This window comes from Rattus norvegicus, chromosome 1 (assembly GCF_036323735.1).
Source record: "Rattus norvegicus strain BN/NHsdMcwi chromosome 1, GRCr8, whole genome shotgun sequence".
NCBI lineage: Eukaryota > Metazoa > Chordata > Mammalia > Rodentia > Muridae > Rattus > Rattus norvegicus.
The window spans coordinates 249066295-249088343 of record NC_086019.1 but is presented as its reverse complement, the minus strand read 5'-3'; the positions used below and the strand labels follow the sequence as shown (position 1 = coordinate 249088343).

Sequence of the window (22049 nt, the reverse complement as noted above, 5' to 3'; positions counted from 1 at the left end):
AGAATTTGCAGGGTTTTAAGTTTGATGCTTTGATGTTTCAAGGTCCACATAAAGAATCATTGTCCTTTAGCCAACTGACGTGACAGAGTTGGGGCAGTGAGACCAGCAAGTATGAGTACACTGTGGTGTGTGGATACATTTCACTCTCAGCAGGAGTCAGCAGCCACTAACTCTGTGTGATACTGTCCCTGTGTAGAGCAGAGACAACTCAGTTGGTGTTTGGGGTATAAAATCACCTTCGTATGAAGTTCTATGTCAGCCAGGTGAGGTGTACAATCCCAGCGCCTGGGATAGAGTTAGGAGGACCAGGAGTTCAAAGTTGTTCAAAGAATGAACATTTGCTGCTGTGGTATAAATTTTATAATGTTCACACAGCCGTATAGCTGGGTGACATGGGTAATCCTCTCTCCCCACACTTTTTCTATTGTTTCTACAAGGTTTTTTTTTTTTGAGGTTTTTTTTTTTTCTTACAGTTTTGGTCTTTGGGTTTTCTATTGTGAATGCTGTTATTTATCCTTATTCTCACGTCCGTTCTGCTCCTGTGTGCCTACAACCATTAGAAAGTGTGCCATAAACACAGGCGTTAGGATCTGATATTAACTCGATGACAAGGTGCTTGTTAAGTTACCCCCTAGTCTGTATGTATGGGAACTGCAGCCGGAAAATACAGGGTGAAAAGTCTGTAGGGAGAGCCAGTCTAAGCCCATGCCTGTGATCTCGAAGCTTGGGAGGAGGAATCAAAGCTCAAGGCCAACCTGGGACCCAGTAAAAACAGAACCTTAAAACAGAACAAAACACAAACATTCCTGTGGTGTAGTATGAACTCTAGAAGATCCCCGCAAAGCCCAAGCCCAGAAGCCTGGAAATGTAAGGCAATGACTAAACAACTAGACTAGTGTGATGTTACTTTGGGGCGCCTTTTCTCACCTCAGCTCCGTTTTCCCCTCCCAGTCTGCCGTTGTCTTCCAGTCTGGTAGAAGGCCTACCATTCATTCCTTTATGCTGTATCTAGACAGAGGCTATAGCAGCCAAAGAGGTCAGAGGAACTCTGATAGAAATAGCTCGTGCATGTGATTTCAAAAATCTCACGTGTCCCTTTAACAACAAAACTGGTTAAAATAACCACTTTTAAGAGCAGAGAAGAAAGGGGTACAAGTTGATAAAGGTGAAGTTCTTGCCAGAGTGGGGGCTGAACAAATTCCAGGCTGAGGTTAGCACGTAAAGGTACTTAGTTGGGACAGGAGAAGTGACAGATAGACATTTAGGTGTGACTGGGGATATGGCCACAAGCCTCCACCCAGGTTAAGGAGAGAGATTTGATCTACCAGACAATTGAGAGCTGAAGCCAACATCAAAGCAAAACCGTGAAGTGTGGAAGAATCTGTGGAATGTTATTTGTGCTCCTGGGTGACAGTTGATTAGACTGAGGAGAAGGTAGAGTCAAAGGAAGCTTTGTGTCTGTGGGAAGCAGAGGTCAGGTCCAGAGCAACAGGGTTTTGAACTGAGGGGGAGCAGACTCGGGTATGAGTTACTGACAGACTTAATGAGACTGTGCAGACAGCTGGGCCTGGCTTTCCAGGCCCGGGTGTCTAGGGGAAAGGAGCCGCCTCAGCTAGGATGGTGTTTCAGTAGTAGAGATGTACTCAGGGTTTACCCTAGCCTTTTCGATGCCACAGACGGTAGGGACATGTGGAATGCAAGATGATATGATAGGTGAACCAGACTCTGCTATACGTTTAGTACCTAACTTATCCCAGGGAAACAGAAGATGCCCCCCAGGGAGTAAGATGATAGGCAAGGCTTGTCTGAAGACTTCTGGCTGACAGTAGCCACGATCAGCTTGCCTGAGGGGCTTTTCAAACCATCTCTTATCTACAAGTGGCCTTCTTGAAGGGGAATTTCCATGCATGACAAAGCTGACTAAACACCATCTATCATGCTGATGGGGTCAGGTGCTGCGGTCTTGCCCGGATTTTTAAACCAAAATGAACTGGTTAGAGTGGATCTCTCTGCTTCGCTTTCTAGAATCTTGTGAAAAAAAAAAAGTGTCCTTTTCATTGTTCGTCAATCACGTTTAACTCCGTGTTATTTCTTGTGTTTAGATGAGACCTGCCCGAGCCAAATTTGACTTTAAAGCTCAGACACTGAAGTAAGTGCTTCCGGTCACACTTGCCTTCTTAGCTGCCTCTTTGGAAATACTGTTTGCTTAGGACAGAGAGTGGGTTAGACAAGTGTTGCTTCACAAAGATAGATGTACAGATAATCAACAGTAGGTGACACATGCCAGCACCATTACGTAATAGGTATTACATCATAGGTATTTCATCATAGGTATTAACTCGTTCAACTCTGATGAGTCAGGACTGTGTGGAGTAGATACTATTATCTCCGCTTCTAAAGCTTAGGAAGCCAGTATGAAAGAACTCAGCCCACCTAAGAGGTCATAGAGTCAGGATTCAAACCCAGCACCTTGGCGTCTGAGGCTGGCTGGTATGCTCCGTCCCACCCTCTTTCTACCTGAATAAGTCCTCTGTCTACTTGACTAGGTTGCAGCCTGATCTGACCCAACCTTTAGTAGAAAGAATCAAGAACCAGACTCTAGGAATATAATTTGACCTGTTTTTTCTGTAGCATTCCAAAGGAGGAAGGAAGCCCAGGGGATACTAACATTTCTCTAAGTGTGTTCCTCCCGAGCGTTCATCCTGCAAGATGTTCCTAAAAAACAAAGCCAAAGAATGAGTATTGTAGAAATGAGTCAGAGGTGCAGCTCATGGCATCTTTAGGCCCCTCTCCCCCTGGGGAGATGGACTGTTACTGGCATGTTCACGGCCATGGAGTTCAGAGACAGAAACGGATCTGCTTAGCCCAAATTTAGGTGACCAGGAAACCTTTCCATTTTCTGTGGAACATAGTCCAGAAGGACTTGATAGCTCTGTAGCTAATTATAGATTAAAACAGACCATGAATTTTCTTTGGCAGCTGATAACCTGGCCAGCTACATCCCATTGTCCTGCCAACAGGAGGCACCACGTTTGGGGCTGAAGAGGGAGTGCTTCCATTCATGGGTGATGGGAAACAATGCCTCTAGGCTCATCAACCATGCTTCCCATTTCTTCCAACACAGAAGGAATGGCCAGGCCAAATTTGTAGAACCCAGGCATGAATCCAGGGTGGTTGGATTTGACTGTATTACTCCACTCCCTTAGGCTGCTACAAGAGATGGCTGTGTGTGTGTGTGTGTGTGTGTGTGTGTGTGTGTGTGTGTGTGTGTGTGTACTTTAGATTTAGAAAGTTGTAACTCTGCCACTCATGTCTCTGCAACTATAGCCAGTTTATCAATGTCTCTTACCCTCAGTTTTCCTCATTTGTAAGATGAGACTAAAACTGCCCCCCCCCACACACACACAAAGAAACTAGCCAGGGTAAACCAGTAAGATGTTTTGCACAGTGAAACAGAAGTCCATACTCAAAAGTATGGTATCTACCATCCTCATATTTGACCCAGAGAGAGAACAACAAAGACATGTGAATTAACTCGTATTTTAGTCAAAGAGAATATTTTCCTTTAGATTGAGACTTTCGGTGACACGTCCTTTTATAATTCATTTTTAAAAGCCCCCACCCCCTTGAGTAACCAATCAGATAGAAGAGGTAAGAAGGCCAGAGGTCCATAGGACTGTCATTTATCAATACTGCTAATGCCTGCCTCGTGTTCCCATCATGGCATGCTGCCCTCTTAACAAATCTATGTCCTGTGGTTGGTCGTCCATGCTTAGCTAAGGATAGAGCGTTGTGAATGTGTCCCATTCATGAGCTTAAGACATTAGGGACTGTTTTATGATAGGGGCAGGGGCTTGATGTTTGGTTCTGGAATCTGCAGATGACCATGCTGCATTGCAACAATAAAAGGATATTCAAATCTGAAAGTACCTAGTGCTATTAAGCCCCAGTCCTCTAACACCAGACCTAGGTATGTGGATCTTGTGGGAGCTGAGAGTGTGGCCTGAAGGGCTGCCCTGGTGAAAGCACTTTCCCCGGAGACTACCCCTTGGTTCTCTCTATTGAAGGGTTGAGTCAGACCAAGCTGCTGCCTAATTAAGTAAACAGGGCCTCAATATAGAAAGAGGTCAGGTGTCACAGTACCTAAGCTAAGCTTCTACATCAGCCTCAGGATGTCCATGTTCATCTTTCTCAGAGTAGTGAATCTTTGCTTAACATTGGGGCCATTTCAGGTCCCACCTGCCAACACAGTGTATGACACCTAAAGGGGAATTCAGAACACGTCACGGAGAGTGTTGGGAAAGGACTAGCCAGAGACATCCCCTTTTCACAAAGGTGAACATCTGGCATCCTTTTGGTGGACCTAGTTTTGGAATCAACTCCCAACACAGGGTCCACACACGCCTCTTCAGGATGCTTTTATCCAGCTTAGAGCCAATGTTTTATACGTTTTCCAGCTGTGCCCTTTTGCTTAGCCATACTCTTCCTGCAAAGCTGCCACACCCCTTCCAAATGATGTTGGGTTGGAGCAAAAATACATTTTCTTTTTTTTACTTTTTTTTTTTTTTGGTTCTTTTTTTCAGAGCTGGGGACCAAACCCAGGGCCTTGCGCTTCCTAGGCAAGCTTTTTTTTTTTTTTACTTTTTTAACTCGAGAAAGTTTCAGGTTATTATTTTGTTCTGTTTTCACTTTGTTTATAACTTATTTATTTTTCTCACAAAAACAGAGAGTCCTGGTTAGTGTAAATACTGTCCAAACTGAGGCAAACAAAGGGATGGGTGTGGAAGAAAGGGTTGGGAGGTGGAGGGAAAGGCACAAATAACATTTGAAAGATCGTCCATTTTTCGTTCTAACTCGTATTTTCCATGCTGAGAAGGAAGCCATGACTCCAGACCATGTACCCTACTGGACGTTTCACCCGCAGTTTGCAGCTTCAGTTGCCAGCCTTGAATTAGATGCTATGGTCAGATAAAGGGACATTGTCACCAAGAGTTCAAGCTTTCTGACCAAGTCCCTGAACTAGTAAATCTTTGAATTTGGCTTGAACTCAGCCTGCCCCACTTCAGAGCTTCCTAGTACAGGTTGATGGAGACAGATGGTGAAGGAGGGGGATGGGTAGAGGGTATCAGAATGCCATTACCTGTAGTGGTTCAGGCATGTCTAGCTACAGCGCACAAGGGGCAGCGAAAGTATCCAAAGAGAGACCATTTAATAAGTTAAGGCTGCTGGGCTCCACCGTGGTGCATCTCTAAGACAGAATTCCCCCCCAAACACACATTAAGAAAATCACAACCAACTATTATGGGCTCTGAGCAGTCTCCAGTGCTAGTAAGTGTTGTGTGTTAACACCCATCCCATAAAAGACTACAGAACTACCAGACAGTTGGGGTTCTCACTTCCAGGGATGGAGCCTCCCATCTTCTGGAACTCTGTCCCCTTTCACTCCATGTAAAGTCTTGTTGTACTAAAAGCTGAAGTGTCTTCCCCATGTGCGTTTTGAAACATCTACTAACAGGCAACGGCTTTCCGTCAACAGGGAGCTGCCTCTGCAGAAGGGAGATATTGTTTACATCTATAAACAGATCGATCAGAACTGGTATGAAGGTGAACACCATGGCCGGGTGGGAATCTTCCCACGCACCTATATCGAGGTACCACAGCCCGCAGCTCCGTCCTTTCAGGAGAAGCCCCGCATGCCTAAAACACCATTTTCTTACCATGTCCTGTCTTCTCTTCCCTTCTCTTCCTCCCCTGGCCCTTCTCTTTTGCTTTCTTTCCTTTCTCAGCTTCTTCCTCCAGCTGAGAAGGCTCAGCCCAGAAAGTTGGCGCCCGTACAGGTTTTGGAATATGGAGAAGCCATTGCGAAGTTTAACTTTAATGGTGATACACAAGTAGAAATGTCTTTCCGAAAGGTAAGCCACACACACACATCTCATCCTGGCTTTGGGGGCCCTTGGATGATGCTGTTTATCTCAAAGGTGTCGGTTGCTGTGGCTGCTAATCTGTAGCCTCAAGAACACAGTGGATTGGTCGAAAATTGAAATAAGCGGAACCAGAGGTTTCCTGAGATGAGAGTGTATTTATTTTGATTCGATGTGTGTGAATGTGTTGCCTGCATGTGTAGCACATACTTGCAGTGTCTGTGAAAGCCAGAAGATGCTGCTGGATTCACTGGAACGGGAGTTACACAGGGTTGAGAGCCACCACGTGGGTTCTGTAAAACAAAACCCCAGGTCCTCTAGAAGAGCAGACAGGGCTCTTAACTGCTGAGCTGTTCAATCCATCTCCCAAGATTTTTTTTTTAATTAATTACTTACACAACTCAGTTTAGTCACATTGAGTTTACCAATCAAAGCCAGTATTTATAGCATCTTAGGCATCCTATATTAACTGTATTCAACCAACATTTAGTAATGGACATCGTGCTGACGACTTGATTTAGGTTTATAATGTCTCCATAGACCAAGTGGGGAGACAAAGCCGTTGGTACCAGGGGGAATTTTAAAGGCTTTGAAATCAAAAGTCAAGTTACCAGAATCTCATTTTGTGTGGAGGCGAATACTTGATCTGAGCCTCCACTGCCTCATGAAAAAACATGGAGAGAGAGGGCCTTTTCAGGATGTTGTGAGAGACCCGAATGAAGCAGTGTGACTTGGGCCAGGTCAGGATTCAGTCCACAGGTGGGAGCAGTTCTTGTGGCAGAGCTCAACCCACTCCATAGGTGGTAGGGTGGGGGAGGGGGGTCTCCACTGACTTAGACATTCTCTACATGTCATAGTTCTCCAGCTTGCTGAAGATGTGAGAATTACTAATTTTATTGCCTTGGAAATAGATAAGCAACCTTATACAAAGAAGAAACTAGATGTCTCCTAATTGCTCGTTGTCAGGGAATTCATGATTAAATTGTTACATAGGTGGAAAGAGACTACCAAGGGTGGTCAGTAAAGTTTTTATAACATCTGCACATGATGGAGAATTATGTGAAGCCTTGTTCCATATACCTGTAATCCCCATGCTGTGAGGCAGAGGCAAGGGGATGGATAATAATGAGTTCAAGGGCATCCTGGCTATGAAGCAAGATTGCGGGTGTGTGTGTGTGTGTGCATGTGTGTGTGTGTGTGTGTGTGTGTGTGTGTGCGCGCGCGCGTGCGCGCGCGTGTGTGCGTGGGCATGTGTGTGTTTTCTTTGATAAAGACGCTTCATTCTCTATCATTAAGTATCAAAAAATATATAGGTGAGAGTGCAGCAGTCCACCAGGTAAAGTACTCACCATACAGACTTCGAGGCATGAGTTAAATCTCCAGATCTCAGGCAAAGGCAGATGCTGTCCTCTGACCTCTACAGGTACCGTCACACATGTGTCCCCTCGTGCCCACCAAAAGCATGATGATAATAACAAAACAAATTTTGGGGGCAAACCATGTATAAAAATCAAAATACAACACATAGTCAGTTTCCACAGGGGAAAGCAGGGCAAGTCTAATTCACTCGCATAGAAGTGAGTCTGGAGAGCACCTATGTATTAACATCGGGAATCCCTAGAGAGCATGGCAGGGGGCGGTTGTTTTTGGCTTTATGTTTATCTTTATTCTGTATAGAAAAGAATATAGAGAACCTTCTGAGGGCTGGGTGAGATGGGTAAAGGCGTTAGCTGCCAGGTTGAGGGCCTGACTCCAGCAAGTTGTCTCTGACCTCAAGCTACCTGCTATGCCACTAGCACTCACTGTCCAACCGCACATACAAAACTATAGAAAATATATTGTGTATACATAATTGTATATGAGAGAGATAACTTTCTGGGTTGGGTTGTTATAGCTCACACCTGTAATCCTAGCACGAAGAAGGTTGCGTTAAGAAGACTGCTAATGTAGCCAGCCTGGGCTACATAAGTGAGTGTGGACCCTATCTCAAAAAAAAAAAAAAAAAATCAAATCCTTGAGGTGGCTCAAGGATTAAGAGCACTTGCTGTTCTTGCAGAAGGTACAGGTTCTATTCTCAGCACCCACATGGTGACTCACAACCATCTATATCTCTAGCTCCAGACACCCTCTTCTGACCTCCACAGGCACCAGACAGGCTCATGGTACACTTAATGACACGCAGGAAAATGTTCATACAAATACAGTTCGTTCAAAATAACGTAATCAACCTAAAACACACCCTCCAGGGCCTTTACCTTGTAGATGAAGGCTGGACATGTGACCAATTTGTTCTAAGGGAGTCAGACACTATAGTTGCCTTCCAGCTCCAGGGCATGAACCTGAGCGCTTTACTAAAATGCTTAACCCCCTTGCTTAAGGAAGCTCTACTGTGTCAGCATCCCCAACCTGGTATTCCATCCAAAGCCAATAGAGATGGCTCTCCTGAGCCTAGAGTGTGGTGAAGGATACAGGACAGCGCAGGATACAGGCAGGGATCTCCGATGGGCTGCAGTGTGGTGCTTTAAGACCTCTTGCTTCGCTGTGTCTTACAGGGGGAGAGGATCACGCTGCTCCGGCAGGTGGATGAGAACTGGTACGAAGGGAGGATTCCTGGCACATCCCGCCAAGGCATTTTCCCTATCACCTATGTAGATGTGCTTAAGAGGCCATTGGTGAAAACCCCCGTGGATTACATCGATCTGCCTTATTCTTCTTCCCCAAGTCGCAGTGCCACTGTGAGCCCACAGGTATCTAAGCTTTCAAACTCAGCTTGGAGCTCTCACCCTCGGCTGCATGGTTGGCACATGGCCCTTCTGGGATGACTCTCCGATGCTCTGATTAAGAGCTACCTAGAGCAGGGCATGCTGGGGGTTATTTTCATACATGTCCGTGGTATTGTCCTAGCACTCTAAAGTTTGTGAAGGAAGGGGAAGAGTTTAAGATAGTTCCTGTGGGGATAAGGTGCAAGGAAAGAAAAACAAATGAATTACCAGTTGGTGCATCCCTGCGATGTGAGCTGCTGGTGTGTAGACCACAACCCTGTGGCCCAGCATGCTTCTCTATGCAATACTGTCCATCAGAACTGGTTTCCAGAGGACAGTGGTTGGAAGATAATTTCATGTTCTCATCCTTAGACATGTAGACCAGATTCAAAGAGTTTCTGCAAGCCTCCCCTGGACTCGTGTTGGAAACAAAACTCAGAGCGTGTCGGTCTCTACTGGGTCAAAAGGGAGTCATTTATAGGCATGCATAGTAATGTGATTTGCTTTTCTGAACTTGAATTATGAGCACAATTGTTATTATTCCAAATGGTGCCCACTTTCCCAAAGCCAATAAGCAAAATGAGGTAGGGTGGCATCCTGTGGAATGAAATGGAGGATGATGGCTGAAAGACGGTGGGACTTGGCGGTGCTGACATGGTACCTCTTTTCTCCTGTTCTCTATCATTTCGTCCCCTCCCCATGCTGGCCACCAACACAGCAGAGAGCACTTGACACAAAGCGTTAGGTGGGCTCTCGTGAACAGTGAGAACACCATTCTGCCATCTCATAGGAGAGGCCGTAGGACCAGGCTGGGCATTTGACTCCATAAGAGCATGGGGAATCTTTGCTTGACCTCGGCCAAGAGCAATTGCAAAACAAAGTGACCGCACACTCCGTGCTTCTGTGTGGAAGACTCTGTAGAGTTGAAGGAAGGGTCTGGACAGAGACTGTCCACCCAACCCTACAGTTTTGGGTCAGGGCTGTGGTCGCAATAATGGTTTGGTTGTCTGGGGCGGGGCACTTCCTGGCTTTTCCTTTTGTATGTGACTCCGTGAAGCAGCCCGGCACTATCCACAGCTGTCAGGTGGGAGCCTTGCCCGTCTCCACGCCACTCGCCTCTCCTCTCCATCCGGCCTGCACACACTCATGTATCCACCCAGCCACTTTGCAGTCTCTCCCAGCCAGATGATTTCTGTTCTGGACACCAGGGTGTTCTGCTCATCCTCTCTGTTTCATTCTTCTTAATGCCCCTGTGGTGGTTTCCCTCCCTTCCTCTATGCTGACACTTTTATCTCTGCTTCTGTCTTTTGTTTTCTCCTCTCTCCTTTTCTTTTTTTTGAAGTGCACTAGTCACAGCAAGCTCATCATGCCAGCCCCTTCATCTCTACCCCACCCCCGCCGAGCCCTGTCCCCCGAGATGCACGCCATCACCTCTGAGTGGATCTCTCTGACTGTTGGGGTCCCGGGCAGGCGTTCTCTGGCCATGACACCACCCTTGCCTCCACTGCCTGAGGCTTCTGTGTATGACATGGACCGTTTGGCCTTGTCAGCGAGGGCCCGCCCCTCCTTGCCACTCAGTCTTCCCTATTCCAGTTGGTCAGATCACTCCACCCTGCGCTCAGTGGTCTCCCCGGTGGCCCTACCTCCACCCCACAAAGCCTGCTCACGGGCACCCAGTGCCCAGGCTCCTCTTCACATCAATGGAGACGGTGGTATTCACATTCGCCAAGATGGCTTCTCCCAGCCACCACTTGGGAACTCCGATAGGGTCATCTCAGAGCTTAGTGACGCCTTTAGCAGCCAGAGCAAGAGACAGCCCTGGCGAGAAGATGGACCATATGACAGGAAAGCAGAGAGCGAGGCAGGTGAGAGATGCCCTGGTGGACCCAAGATCTCTAAGAAGAGCTGCTTGAAACCTTCAGACGTGGTCAGGTGCCTGAGTTCTGAGCAGAGACTCTCGGAGTTCCACACTCCTGAGGACAGCCAGTCCTTCAAGCCTCTGAGTAGCCCTTTCCCAGCATGGGAAGCTGGGCCACCAGAGCTTCACAGAGGTGTCGAGGCTGACAGGAAAGCTGCTCAGAGTGGTGTAAGCCAGGTAGGCCTGAAGCATGACTAGTGGGCCTTGGCCTCTTGCTTGGCATGGTGGGCCAGACCAGATGTCTTACCATTGGTCTGTTACCTGAGGCCAAGGGGTGCCTGTGAGATCTGTTTGCTTGCCTTGGAAGCAAAGGGATGATCAAGAGGGAATGGTGGGGCTGTGGATTAGGCTGTTAGCTGGGGATAGTTCAAAGAAATGTATTCTAGCATCTTGAGATGATTTGAAAGTATTCCTTCGTTGACACCTGCTACCCTGGTACAGAAGCCCTCAAGCAGGAAAGCCGTCCTTGTGCCCCATTCATGTCCTAGAGAGTGTCTTTGGTCTGCTTTGGCTAACACAGCTGAGACACCGGGCTTTGGTGTGATGCGGTGTGCTTTTCTTGTGAGGTGCACTGTTTCCATAACCCATGGTGCTTGGTTTTGTCAGGTGTTTGTCTTGTCTCGTGTTTGTGTGGGACTAAAAGGGCCATGCTCACAGCGAGCTGAAACATTCTAGGTCTTCAGAGGTGGCAAGACGCAGGTGCTTCTGATGTGGTTGAGGTCACTAAATAGATGTCCCAGGTGTTGAGTTAGGATTCTTCTCTCTAAGTGAACTGCGAAGATTTCAGCATATAAATCAAGGTGGACGTAGGGTATTTTCAAGGGACATCAGATTGACAGCTACACAGATCATTAATTCGGTTTTGCTTATGTTATTTAGTACCCAGGAAATCAAAGACTTCAGGCATCTTTTCCATGGGGGCCAGATTTAGCTTCCATCTAACTGCCTTGATGGGGATTGTTCACCCTCTCAGAGACTCAATTTCCTGAAATGAAGATAACTTCCCTCATAGCACGGTCCAGAAAATTCCTTGAAATAATGCATGCAGGTGTTATGCACAAGCACTCTGTAAGGGAAGATAGAACCACCATCTTGGCTGATCTAAAACTGCTTCTAGGACCCAGGGACATTATAGAACCTCAAGAGAATCACGTGTTTCTCCGAAGCCATCTCTGAGTTGTCTGTAATCTGTTAGTACCCACAGTGCACTGTGCTCCTCTCCCAGACTGTTGCTCCTGTTTCCCCTTGTAGCTCTGTTTGCTTTTGGAGGAATTGTTCAAAGTGCTGCTGTTACTGGTCTATGGACAGGGTCCAGAGGTTGTTAAATCCCTTTCTTGAGGAGCCCATATCCAGTGATAGTGGCTGATACAGTTGTGTCATCTGGCCAGGAACAGGAGTACAGAGGCAGACTGGACCTCCACAGGCCCGTGTGTCTGGTGTGGGGAATCACTGAGGGTAATCAAGTGTAGTTTACGTGGAATTGGACTTAGGGAGCACTGAACATACCCCCCCAACACACGCACACACACACACACACACACACACACACACACACACACACACACACATGCATAGGGCCTAGTTACTCATATGTAAAGTAGGGGTGAAAGCCTAACAGTAAACAGTGTACCCCTCCCTGGAAGGACTACTGTGATGATCAGTAAAACAGTGGAGATCATTAGGGTACTTGGCATATAGTCCGTCTCCATTAGACAGGGCTACCTGCTCTGACTGCTGTATGTGGTCGCCCCATCTCCTAGTACAGGGCTCTGGGACAGGTCTACTCTAAAGAAAAGTGACCACCTGATTAAGAGGAAAGAATAGTTCACTGGAAGTTAACTATTAATTAACCGGTGGAGTTACCAGTTGAAAAGGACAAGATGTCTGACAGAGGAGCGGGTCACAGATCAACCTAAGATGCCTGGAGTCCTCCCGACTGCCAGGCATGAGTCATCACTTCAGTTCGGTTCCAGGATTCAGTGTGTGCAGGAAGTGCGCACAGCACAGTACTGAAGCCCCAGTGAGGTTCAGGGTACACACGTCCTGCTTCCTATCAAGGGTAGGAGGGGCTGGCAGTACCGGAGATTGTGTTGATTGAAAGGCCAGGCTTGTGGAGGGTTGGCTCTCCTTTCCTGGTCGGTCTCTGGACACCAGGTGTATCACTTCCTGTTCCCTCCCTTCCTCCTCCTTTCCTGGCACCAGCCATTTCCCGGTGGATATGTAGAGGCCATGGTCTGGTTGGCTGCTTTTGAGCACTAGGGGTGTCTGGAAGGATAGCTGCATACACACGTTCCTCTTAGCCATTCACTTCACCCAAGACAGCTGTGATAGTGGCTCTTTTATAAAGGACCCCCTCTTCTTGAAATCTGTTTGGCTGACAGGCAAGCTAAAGGCAGGAAGAACTTAGTTCATCATCTGTTCTCTAGTGGCCCTGTCAGGACATGACCTCAGGCTGTGTCACTTGTCTGGGTAAATGCATTCTGGTGTCAAGAAACTCGCCAGCCACTCTTCTCCTTGGTGAGCCCCAAGTTCCGTTTGTCCTTCTGTTGGGACGAGGGACTTGGTTGAGCATTTGACCAGTAAACAGAATGTTAAGTGAGAATACAGTCCGAGAGGTAGTGATCATTTCCTCCTCCTCCTAAATGTCTGGTGTCCAGCAGTGTGCTGAGTGCCCTGGGAGCCAAAAGGCTTGGTCATCAGTGCAGGCTTCCTCTGCCTCTCAGGAAGGTCTTTCCTCTGGGCTGACTTCCTGGTGAGATGCTCATTTAGACAACAAGGTAGCCTCTTCTTCCAAAGTTTCCCCAGCTTTTTGTGTATGAGTACATGCGTGCCTGAGTGCCTACATGCATGTGCTCCTGCTTGCCTCTCATGGCTTCCTATAGAAGCTCCATTTCCTAGGAAGCCTTCCCTGGCTACCTGCACAACCCGATGAAGAGCAGCTCTGAGCCTGACCCCTGTGAGCATGCTCTCATGCATTGCCCCTTTGCAGGCCTGTGTCCCTGTAGGGCATTAAGGCCCAACAGTCAAGGATCTCGGCACCTAATCAGTGGAATGTGCTCAGTAGGTACTTGTGGAATGAAAGAAAGAATTAACAGAATATCTGAGCAGACTTTAGAAGAGTTTACGATATTGACTAGGGAATCAGCCCTGTTCATGAGTAAATTATAATGCAAAAGAGAGACAGCAGTCTATCCTGGAAGTCCAAGATGGGAAGACATAATAAGCATAAGGAGGAGAAGGGTGATTGCAAAGTTGTGTGTGTGTGTGTGTGTGTGTGTGTGTGTGTGTGTGTGTGTGTGAGAGAGAGAGACAGACAGACAGACAGACAGACAGACAGACAGACAGACAGAAATGAGAGATTGTGTGTGAGAGATGGAGACAGAAAGATGAGAGTGAGACAGAGTCAGAGAGACGTGTGTGTGTGTGTGTGTGTGTGTGTGTGTGTGTGTGTGTGTGTGTTTAAAAATTAGGGAGTTTTCCCACAGATACAGCAGATTGTAATTGATATTTAAAAGCCGGGAGGTGGGCTGGAGAGATGGCTCAGCGGTTAAGAGCACCCGACTGCTCTTCCAGAGGTCATGAGTTCAATTCCCAGCAACCACATGGTGGCTCACAACCATCTGTAAAGAGATCTGATGCCCTCTTCTGGTGTATCTGAAGACAGCTACAGTGTACTTATATATAATAAATGAATAAATAAAAAAAAATTAAAAAAAAAAAGCCGGGAGGTAGGAAGTACAATGTGTGTATGGAGAAGGGTGTGGTCCTGGATTCAGCAGGCTTTGGATGAACCTATGGGTTGATAGATCAGTGGGAACTTGCCAAGGGGGCTGGGCCCACAGCTTGGCCAATGCCTGTCTGTGCCTCCAGCATTTGCTGTATCTCTTAAGAGCATGGACATCTTCCTTGCTGTTCCTTAGCCATTGACAGTTCCTGCTCTGGCGTCACCTGCCCGTATCCCAATTTTGCAGAAAGGTGACCTCCTCCAGAAGATGCTTTGATGTCTCTGTCATTTCTGCTCTCGGAATGCTTTCACACTGGGCCGGATACTTAGGTTTTTAGGTTTGTTTTCTCTGAACACCAGAAGGGGTAAATCAGTGTCAGGGTCTCCAGAGAATCAGGGAGAGCATTGGTCTCCAGGTTCTGGTTCTGGCTCTGCCCTCAGTCTGCTGAGGATCTGTGGATGAGTCACATCTCCTTCCCTACAACTTCCTTGTTCATAAACAAAAGATGCTGACGTGGGAACTGAACTTCCTTTCCGCTGCGGTGTTATTCTGTGGTGTGAATTTCAGTCGATAAGAAAGAACACAGAGTTAAGTATGGACTTCATTATAGACCCACACAGCTTCACCATTGAAAAACAAACACCTTTTTGCTTTTTGTTTGTGTGTGTGTGTGTGATGACTTTGTTGACTGGACAAAAACACACACAGGTACACCCAGGAGATCAGGATTAACTGGCAAGTTCTCAGATTCTGTTAGCATAATTTCGGTTTAGCCTGTAGAGCACAGCTAATCTAGAAAGGTGGAGATTGGGTGAGAAAGCTCCGCCATCAATGCCACCAAGCATTTACTGCACCCCCCCACCCCCCACCCCCAAGAGAGAAGCAATTTGCTGATTGGTATCTGGATTTGTGAATAAGAGTGCTTGACATTTGTGAGAAACCTCATTGAATTTCTAAATTAAATCAGGCTTCCCTGTGGTCCCATAACTCAGGAAGGAGAGGCAGAAGGATCAGGGAGAAGAGAGGTGCAAATTAACTAAAGACAGAAAATATGTGCTTTGGTAAGCATGTGGAAACTAAAATCAGCCCCCAGAAAGATTTGGACAAAGGCAGGGCACTGGCTAGAGAATGGAAATCAGGAAAGGAAGGGGAGAATGAGGTGTAACTTGTAGGAACAAAAGGGAAGTGAGAAGTATTAAGACCTCTCTCTCTCTCTCTCTCTCTCTCACACACACACACACACACACACACACATACATACACACAGAAGGGAAGTGAGAAGTATTAAGACCTCTCTCTCTCTCTCTCTCTCTCTCTCTCTCTCTCTCTCTCTCTCTCACACACACACACACACACATACATACACACAGAAGGGAAGTGAGAAGTATTAAGACCTCTCTCTCTCTCTCTCTCTCTCTCTCTCTCTCTCTCTCTCACACACACACACACACACACACAGAAGGGAAGTGAGAAGTATTAAGACCTCTCTCTCTCTCTCTCACACACACACACACACACACACACACAAACACACACACACATACATACACACAGAAGGGAAGTGAGAAGTATTAAGACCTCTCTCTCTCTCTCTCTCTCTCTCACACACACACACACACACAGAGGGGTGTGTGTCAAAGATGGGAAATGTTTTCCTTTGACTCACAGGGGAAGTCTCTAAGCACACCCAGTGAGTGTTAACAGTTTATGGGAGAAGGAGAAAGGAGAGACACTGACTATTCTGACAAAATTACCTGCAAGTGTTCTCTCACTACTTAATTACTTAATGGTGGGAAACCCAAGACCAGAAGCTTCAGTTTCCATCCCTGCTGTGGTACCAGAAGAAAGGGGCAGCATCTGTATAGACCTAGGTGCCAGCATCTGTAGAGATCTAGATGCCAGCATCTGTAGAGGTCCAGGTGACAGCATCTGTAGAGATCCAGATGACGGCATCTGTAGAGATCCAGGTGCCAGCATCTGTAGAGATCCAGGTGACAGCAGCAGGGTACTGAGAGGTGACCTTCCCTCAGCACCCCCTGCATGATTGGCTTGGTGGTTGTGAAGTTCCCCTCAGACAAGGTACCTAAAGGTCCGAGAATAGGGACAAGTGCACAGAACTTAGAGCCTAGGAAATAGATGGCCAGATAGACTGGAGATAGCATACTTACCACAGACCACATGATGGAGACTCAGCTCAGGTAGAGCCTGTTGTGTGCTGCTACGGAAGCAGAAAAGGGACAAAACACAAAGATCCCTTTCCATCACAAGAAGAACATGGCGGCTGGGGGCTGGGAAGGAAAAGTGGGGGATAGGAGACTCATTTTGCTCGGGTTGTATAAATGAAGAATTTAGGAATGTGGGAACCCGAAAGATGCCTCAGTAGGTAACAAAGGTGCATGCCACCAAACCTAATGATCTGAGTTCAGTCCCCAGCACCCAGTCACCCCCTTTCACCTGCACGCCATGGCGCATGCAGTCCCTCCACTAACGTAATCTTAGATTAAAAAAAATTATAAAGCATGGGGTTTGTACTTGGCACATTAATGTCTTTCTTTTGTTACAAGCGTGAGGTATGTTGGAAATGCCCTCAGCTGTTCTTCACACCTGAGCCACTCAACCGCCATCTCTCCTAATATGACAGAGATGAGCAAGGTAGACAAAGTCTGATGTGAGGAGACCGAGTGTTCCGACCATTAGAGACTGAATTAAATTATAACGAAGTCCACGTGTTGTCCCTTGGGTGCTCTCCAAGGAGATTAAGTACAGGCAGTGGGGAGCCCAAGGACTTGCCGGTAACTAGCTTTATATTAAAATCGCCATCTTTTTCTCTTGGGATGTTATAGGGGAGCTCAGTGGGAACAGAAGCCAGGCCTCCCTACTCTGCTCGCAGAGTTGCCTGTGCTCCATAAAGTCAATCTTCTGTCACTACCCTTGGGCAATACCTCACCTCCAGAGTTTACAGAAATGAGCTCTCTGTCTGTCAGGAGGCTGTGATCTGACGAGTAGAGGGGCTGCCTCCTCTGAGCTGTGTTGGTGCTACCGTTTCTAATTGTTAAGTCATAAGATGGGTACACTCTAGTCATAGAGCTAGGGCTGGAAAGAACATTGTGAGTCATGCACGATCCGGTTATTTATTTTGGAATCTTTGTTCAGAAGACGGTCAGTATCAGAGCCTGTCTGGGAACCCAGGTTTTTCATTGTCCCCTTAGGAAGCCACTGTAGGTTGCATAATGTGAGGTTAAATCAGAGGAGGCACAGGGTATAACTAGGGCAATGCCATCTCAGAGACTCGGGGACAGTGGCCTATCAACAGAATAGCCGATTCCTGATGACCGTGTGGGGGTCCGGGCCACACAGGGACTGGGTGTCTGTCCCGTGCGCTCCTCCAGGGTTCTCTGGCACCGGTGCAGCATATTTTGGACTTTAGCCTCTGGCACACCCCCAGAGCTGGAACAGGATGCTTAGTAACTGCTGGAGCACCAGGTGCCTTCTGGGTCCTGAGGGGATTAAACAGCTCCAGGGAAGCTGAGGTCAGATTTCTGACAGACTCCAAGCTGAAGACAGACAACAGGAAACAGAGCAAGGACACACACAGCGTTTTTTTAGGGAAAATGAAAAGAACACTCTATCTGTGTGAGTCCAGAGAAGGCGGTTTCTGGATCAGCAACTAGTTACTGCTTTCGACTGGTGGGCAGGTGAAGCGGGTGCACCTTGCTTGAGTGTGTGCACGCACATGGCTTGCACCTTGGAATGGTTGCCGTTTTTCCAGACACATGGGAAACTGGAATTTGATTACAGAATCCAAGACGTGCGTAGCATGAGCTCATAGTCCCTTTATTCTTAGTACCAGCCGGGCCCTGATGAGAACATGTGCCTACTCTTGGGCTTAAGGAAGGGCAGACTCTCAAACTCTGAGGCAGGGCACTGCCAGTAGAAAGGCAATGTGAAACACACAGGCAGTTTAAAATGTCCTAGCAGCCACAGTGAAACAGAATATATGAGTTGATTTTAATAATGTTTGCTGTTTCACCCAATAGAATAAAAAAAAAAATTAACGATCTATTTGAACTAAGTGTTTGAGAACCCGTGTCTGCTTTTCAGTCGTAGCACATTTCACTTCATCCTTGGAGCGCATGTGCTTAGAGCGCAGGCCCAGACAGCGCAGGCTCAGAGGAGGAACTGCAGAGCGTGCACGTGTTAGAAAGTGGGACAGGAAAAGCGAGAACATGTGCCTAGAGGGAGAAAACCCTCTTAGGATAAACAGCTTTCCAAGTGAAGGCTGATCCAGGTAATGGGTGTCGGTGGTTTCCAGCGACATGGGAGCTCTCCCGCCCCAATAAGTTTACATTCCAGCTATGTGAGCTGTTTTACCAAATCTAAACAAGGAGAAACTGAATCGGATAGTATTTACCTCGACTACTTCCTTCATTTATCCAGCACTAAGTGGGGACCCGTCTTCTCTACCTCTGAGGAATGTGGGGTTGTCTGTACCCTCTGGAGGTTAGAGTTAGAGGTGGTTTATCTTCTGCTTTGGGTATGACCAGAGTTGCTGCTGAGACACTGATAGCCCTCCAGTATTGTAGCTCCTGGGTTTAATAATGTCAGATGATATTTTTTATAGCACACTGTTTATAGAAGGAAATGACTTTGAGCATCTAGCCGTTTTCAACCTGTGGCTCTCAACTCCCACAAGGGTCAAGTATCAGATATCCTGAATATCAGATATTTACATTATGATTCACAACCTAGCAAGGTTACAGTTATGAAGTAGCAATGAAATAACCTTATGGTCGGGGCTCACCACAACATGAGGAACTGTATTAGGTCACAGCATTAGGTCACAGCATTAGGAAAATTGAGAATCACTGACCACAGTGGTTAAAACATTCAGGAAGAGAAGGCAGAGTATCCCTTTTAGAAGAGGTAGGAATTGTGTATTGGTAACATGACGTCAGCCATCATAGGCTGACCCAGGGGAGGGGCTGAGCTCTTGCACTCACAGCCTTTGTGCAAGTCTCCAGTCTCTCTAGATCTTAAAGTTCCCCCTTCTAGCTTCTCCTAGTCAAAAGTTAGTTTAAAAGGAGGGTGGGAGCCATTAACCCTTGATGTACTTATAAAAAGCAGCCCCGCCTTATTACGTTCGGTTCCCAGCTCCTCCTCATTGGAGCAGTATATTATTTCACAGGTGATTGGTTCCAGCCACAGCAAGGATGCTAGGGGCTTATCAAAGCTGGGGACACCATCCCAAGAGGTGCCCACCTTGTACTGCTTTGGCCTGAGGTCATCAGGTCACCAACTGGAGTTTGGACTATGTGTTTTTAATGAGGACTTTTTGTTGGCATGAGGTATGACCCAGACCAGTCTTGGGCACACTGAGGCCGGAGGACCTTACTTGAGGTCCTCTCCATTCTTGCTTTCCAGAGTCTGTTACAGCCTAGATAACCAAGTCAGAGTCTGTGCTTTGATAGGGTCCTGGGTGACACACTACTCTTTGGTACCCTGACTGGCTGGTGGAAGTGAGGCCACCGTCTCTCAGGCAGACAGCCATTTCTGTTGGGCAGCACTCTCTTTAGAAAGTTGTCCCTTCGGTCAAGTCACCGTATCAGTTTCCCACACACAAGGCGTGCAGAGTTAGCGCCATTCTTCTGAGTACCTGCATAGCACGTGCTTGGAAATGTCCATTTATTTCCTTCTCTGTTACATGGAAGCCTAAGCTCAGAGGCAGGGTGGTTGGTGAGTGAGGCACAAGGTTAACTCCAGCCAGCTGTCAAAGGCTGGAAGGACCCCAGACGTCAAAGCCGCAGCATGAAAGGGCCCTTCAGTTTTGTCTTCTACCTCTCTACTGCCTGAGGAGAGGCCAAGAGGTTGGGTTTCAGCGATAGAGGCTAGGAAGGGCTTAGCAGACTTGAAGGAGTGTCTCAAAAACACAATGAGGGGTGGCTGAAGAGATAGCTCAGTAAATAGTTAAGAACACCGACTGCTTTTCCAGAGGAGCTCGTCTCTTCCCAAAACCCACATCGCGGCTAACAACTGTTGCTAACCCCAATCCCAAGGGAATTGGATGACCTCTCTGACTTTCACAGGTGTTGTCTGTACATGGTGAACAGACATATATGCAGGCCAGACATCCACACACATAAAAATAAATAAAACTAAAAAACAAAATGCATAGGAAAGTGAATCCTGGTGCAGCTGCTGTTCTGGGCAATGAACCATCTCTTGTCACTAGCCTGGGCTGCGTATGTTGATATGGAATCAAGGCCATGCAATGAGACCACACAGACCTTCCTTTTAAGCTGGGCTCCCATGAGAAGGTTAAGGTGAGGACGTCTGTGGCGGAGATAAGCAAGAACGGTGATTTGGCAGAATTGAAAGAACAGTCAAGCAGTTCCCTCTCACCAGCATGTGGGCTGTGTGACACTGAGGTGTGCACGACCCCTCCCGGAGCATGCGGGCTTTTAGAGCAGTATGATCAGCACCTCCTGCCTGTCTCCTGGTTTTTTGTAATCATTAGGGATTATGTCAATTAGCATAGATGATATAAGGTTATATGGAAGGTGGAGGTGTATGAAAGAGACCAAACAAGACAGTGGCAGGAGACCACTGCACTGCCTGGGTGACTTTACGGTCTCTCTGGGTCTCTCTGAAACAAGTGTGGCCTGCACCAAAGATTTCTAAGTGTCCTTCTAAAAGACAGTGGGGCGATTGTAATCAGCACAGGATACCTGGAGGGTGACTCCAACGGTGGACTTCCAAGTATTCATTCAAAGAGAGTTCCTAGAGCTTGGAATTCTCTGGAGAAAGTGATTCCAAACCCTCTTCCAACAGAGACTTGATCTCCTCATGGGAACCTAGCTTTAGAGGAAGGACTACGTGGTCTCATTGCATGGCCTCGGTTCATATCAACATATGTAGCCCGGCTGGTACATGAGATGTTTCATTGCTGTGTTTCTCTCAGGACACACTGCTCTGAAACTCACGCCATACCTCACCGGACTAAGTCATGTGTAGGTTCTTTTGAGGACATGGTCTTGTTTGAGACTCTCTAGTACGCAGGAATATCTCAATAGTAGTATAATTATTCAGGCTCTGTGAGTGCCCCCGTAGGGTGGTCCTGATGGCTCCACTATTGGCACCCATCACCCAAAACCTGAAACCACCTTTGATACAGTAGCCCCTCCCTTGAAACATGTTCACTAAGATTGGAGGGTTCAGAATGGTATGGGGGTGCAGGGTATGTGGGTGCAGCAGTTCAGTTCCTAAAGGCAGCCCTTCCCTGTGTCTCCTGTCAGTCTGAGGACCCCGTGTTGTCCTCACTTCACTCCTACCATGTTTCCTGTATCCCATTCCATTGCTGGATGCTTGCTTCTAATTCTGTACATCTGCATTTTCTCCTGTGCATCTGCCATGTTGTCATGGAAACCCAGTGGCCGTGGGCCGCAAGTATCTGGTGTCATCTGAATGTGGTGGTGTGGTACGTGTATTTGCTCACGCTTTTTCTTTGAATCCTTTCCAATGTGACATCTGCTAAAAATGTCTCCCTTATGATTTGCTTGGTGATCACAGCCTTCTCATCATTCATTGAGCGCAGGACCTGATCTCACAGAATCTGAAAAGAACTATGTGGTAAGATGCCTGTTGAATAAGACTGTGGCTTTCCTAAAGAGCACCCTCACTGACTGCAGCGGGTAGACCAGAGTAACTCCTGGTAGACATCCCGCTG

The 22049-nt window shown here is 47.2% G+C and overlaps 1 protein-coding gene across 51 annotated transcripts in view; it reads left to right on the top strand.

Annotated features, from left to right (window-relative positions):
• Window positions 1–22049, top strand: part of Sorbs1 (sorbin and SH3 domain containing 1) — a 222380-nt gene that overhangs the window by 191360 nt on the left and 8971 nt on the right. For 28 of the 51 annotated variants that reach the window (XM_063273987.1, XM_063273958.1, XM_063273968.1 and 25 more), the window contains 6 exons: window positions 2103–2149; window positions 5537–5651; window positions 5787–5912; window positions 8474–8668; window positions 10026–10778; window positions 21893–21952. In XM_063273987.1, coding sequence (XP_063130057.1) covers window positions 2103–2149; window positions 5537–5651; window positions 5787–5912; window positions 8474–8668; window positions 10026–10778; window positions 21893–21952 — 1296 coding nt within the window. The remainder of the gene's footprint in view (window positions 1–2102; window positions 2150–5536; window positions 5652–5786; window positions 5913–8473; window positions 8669–10025; window positions 10779–21892; window positions 21953–22049) is intronic. The other 23 variants (XM_063274112.1, XM_063274095.1, XM_039095225.2 and 20 more) reach the window with 3 other exon arrangements.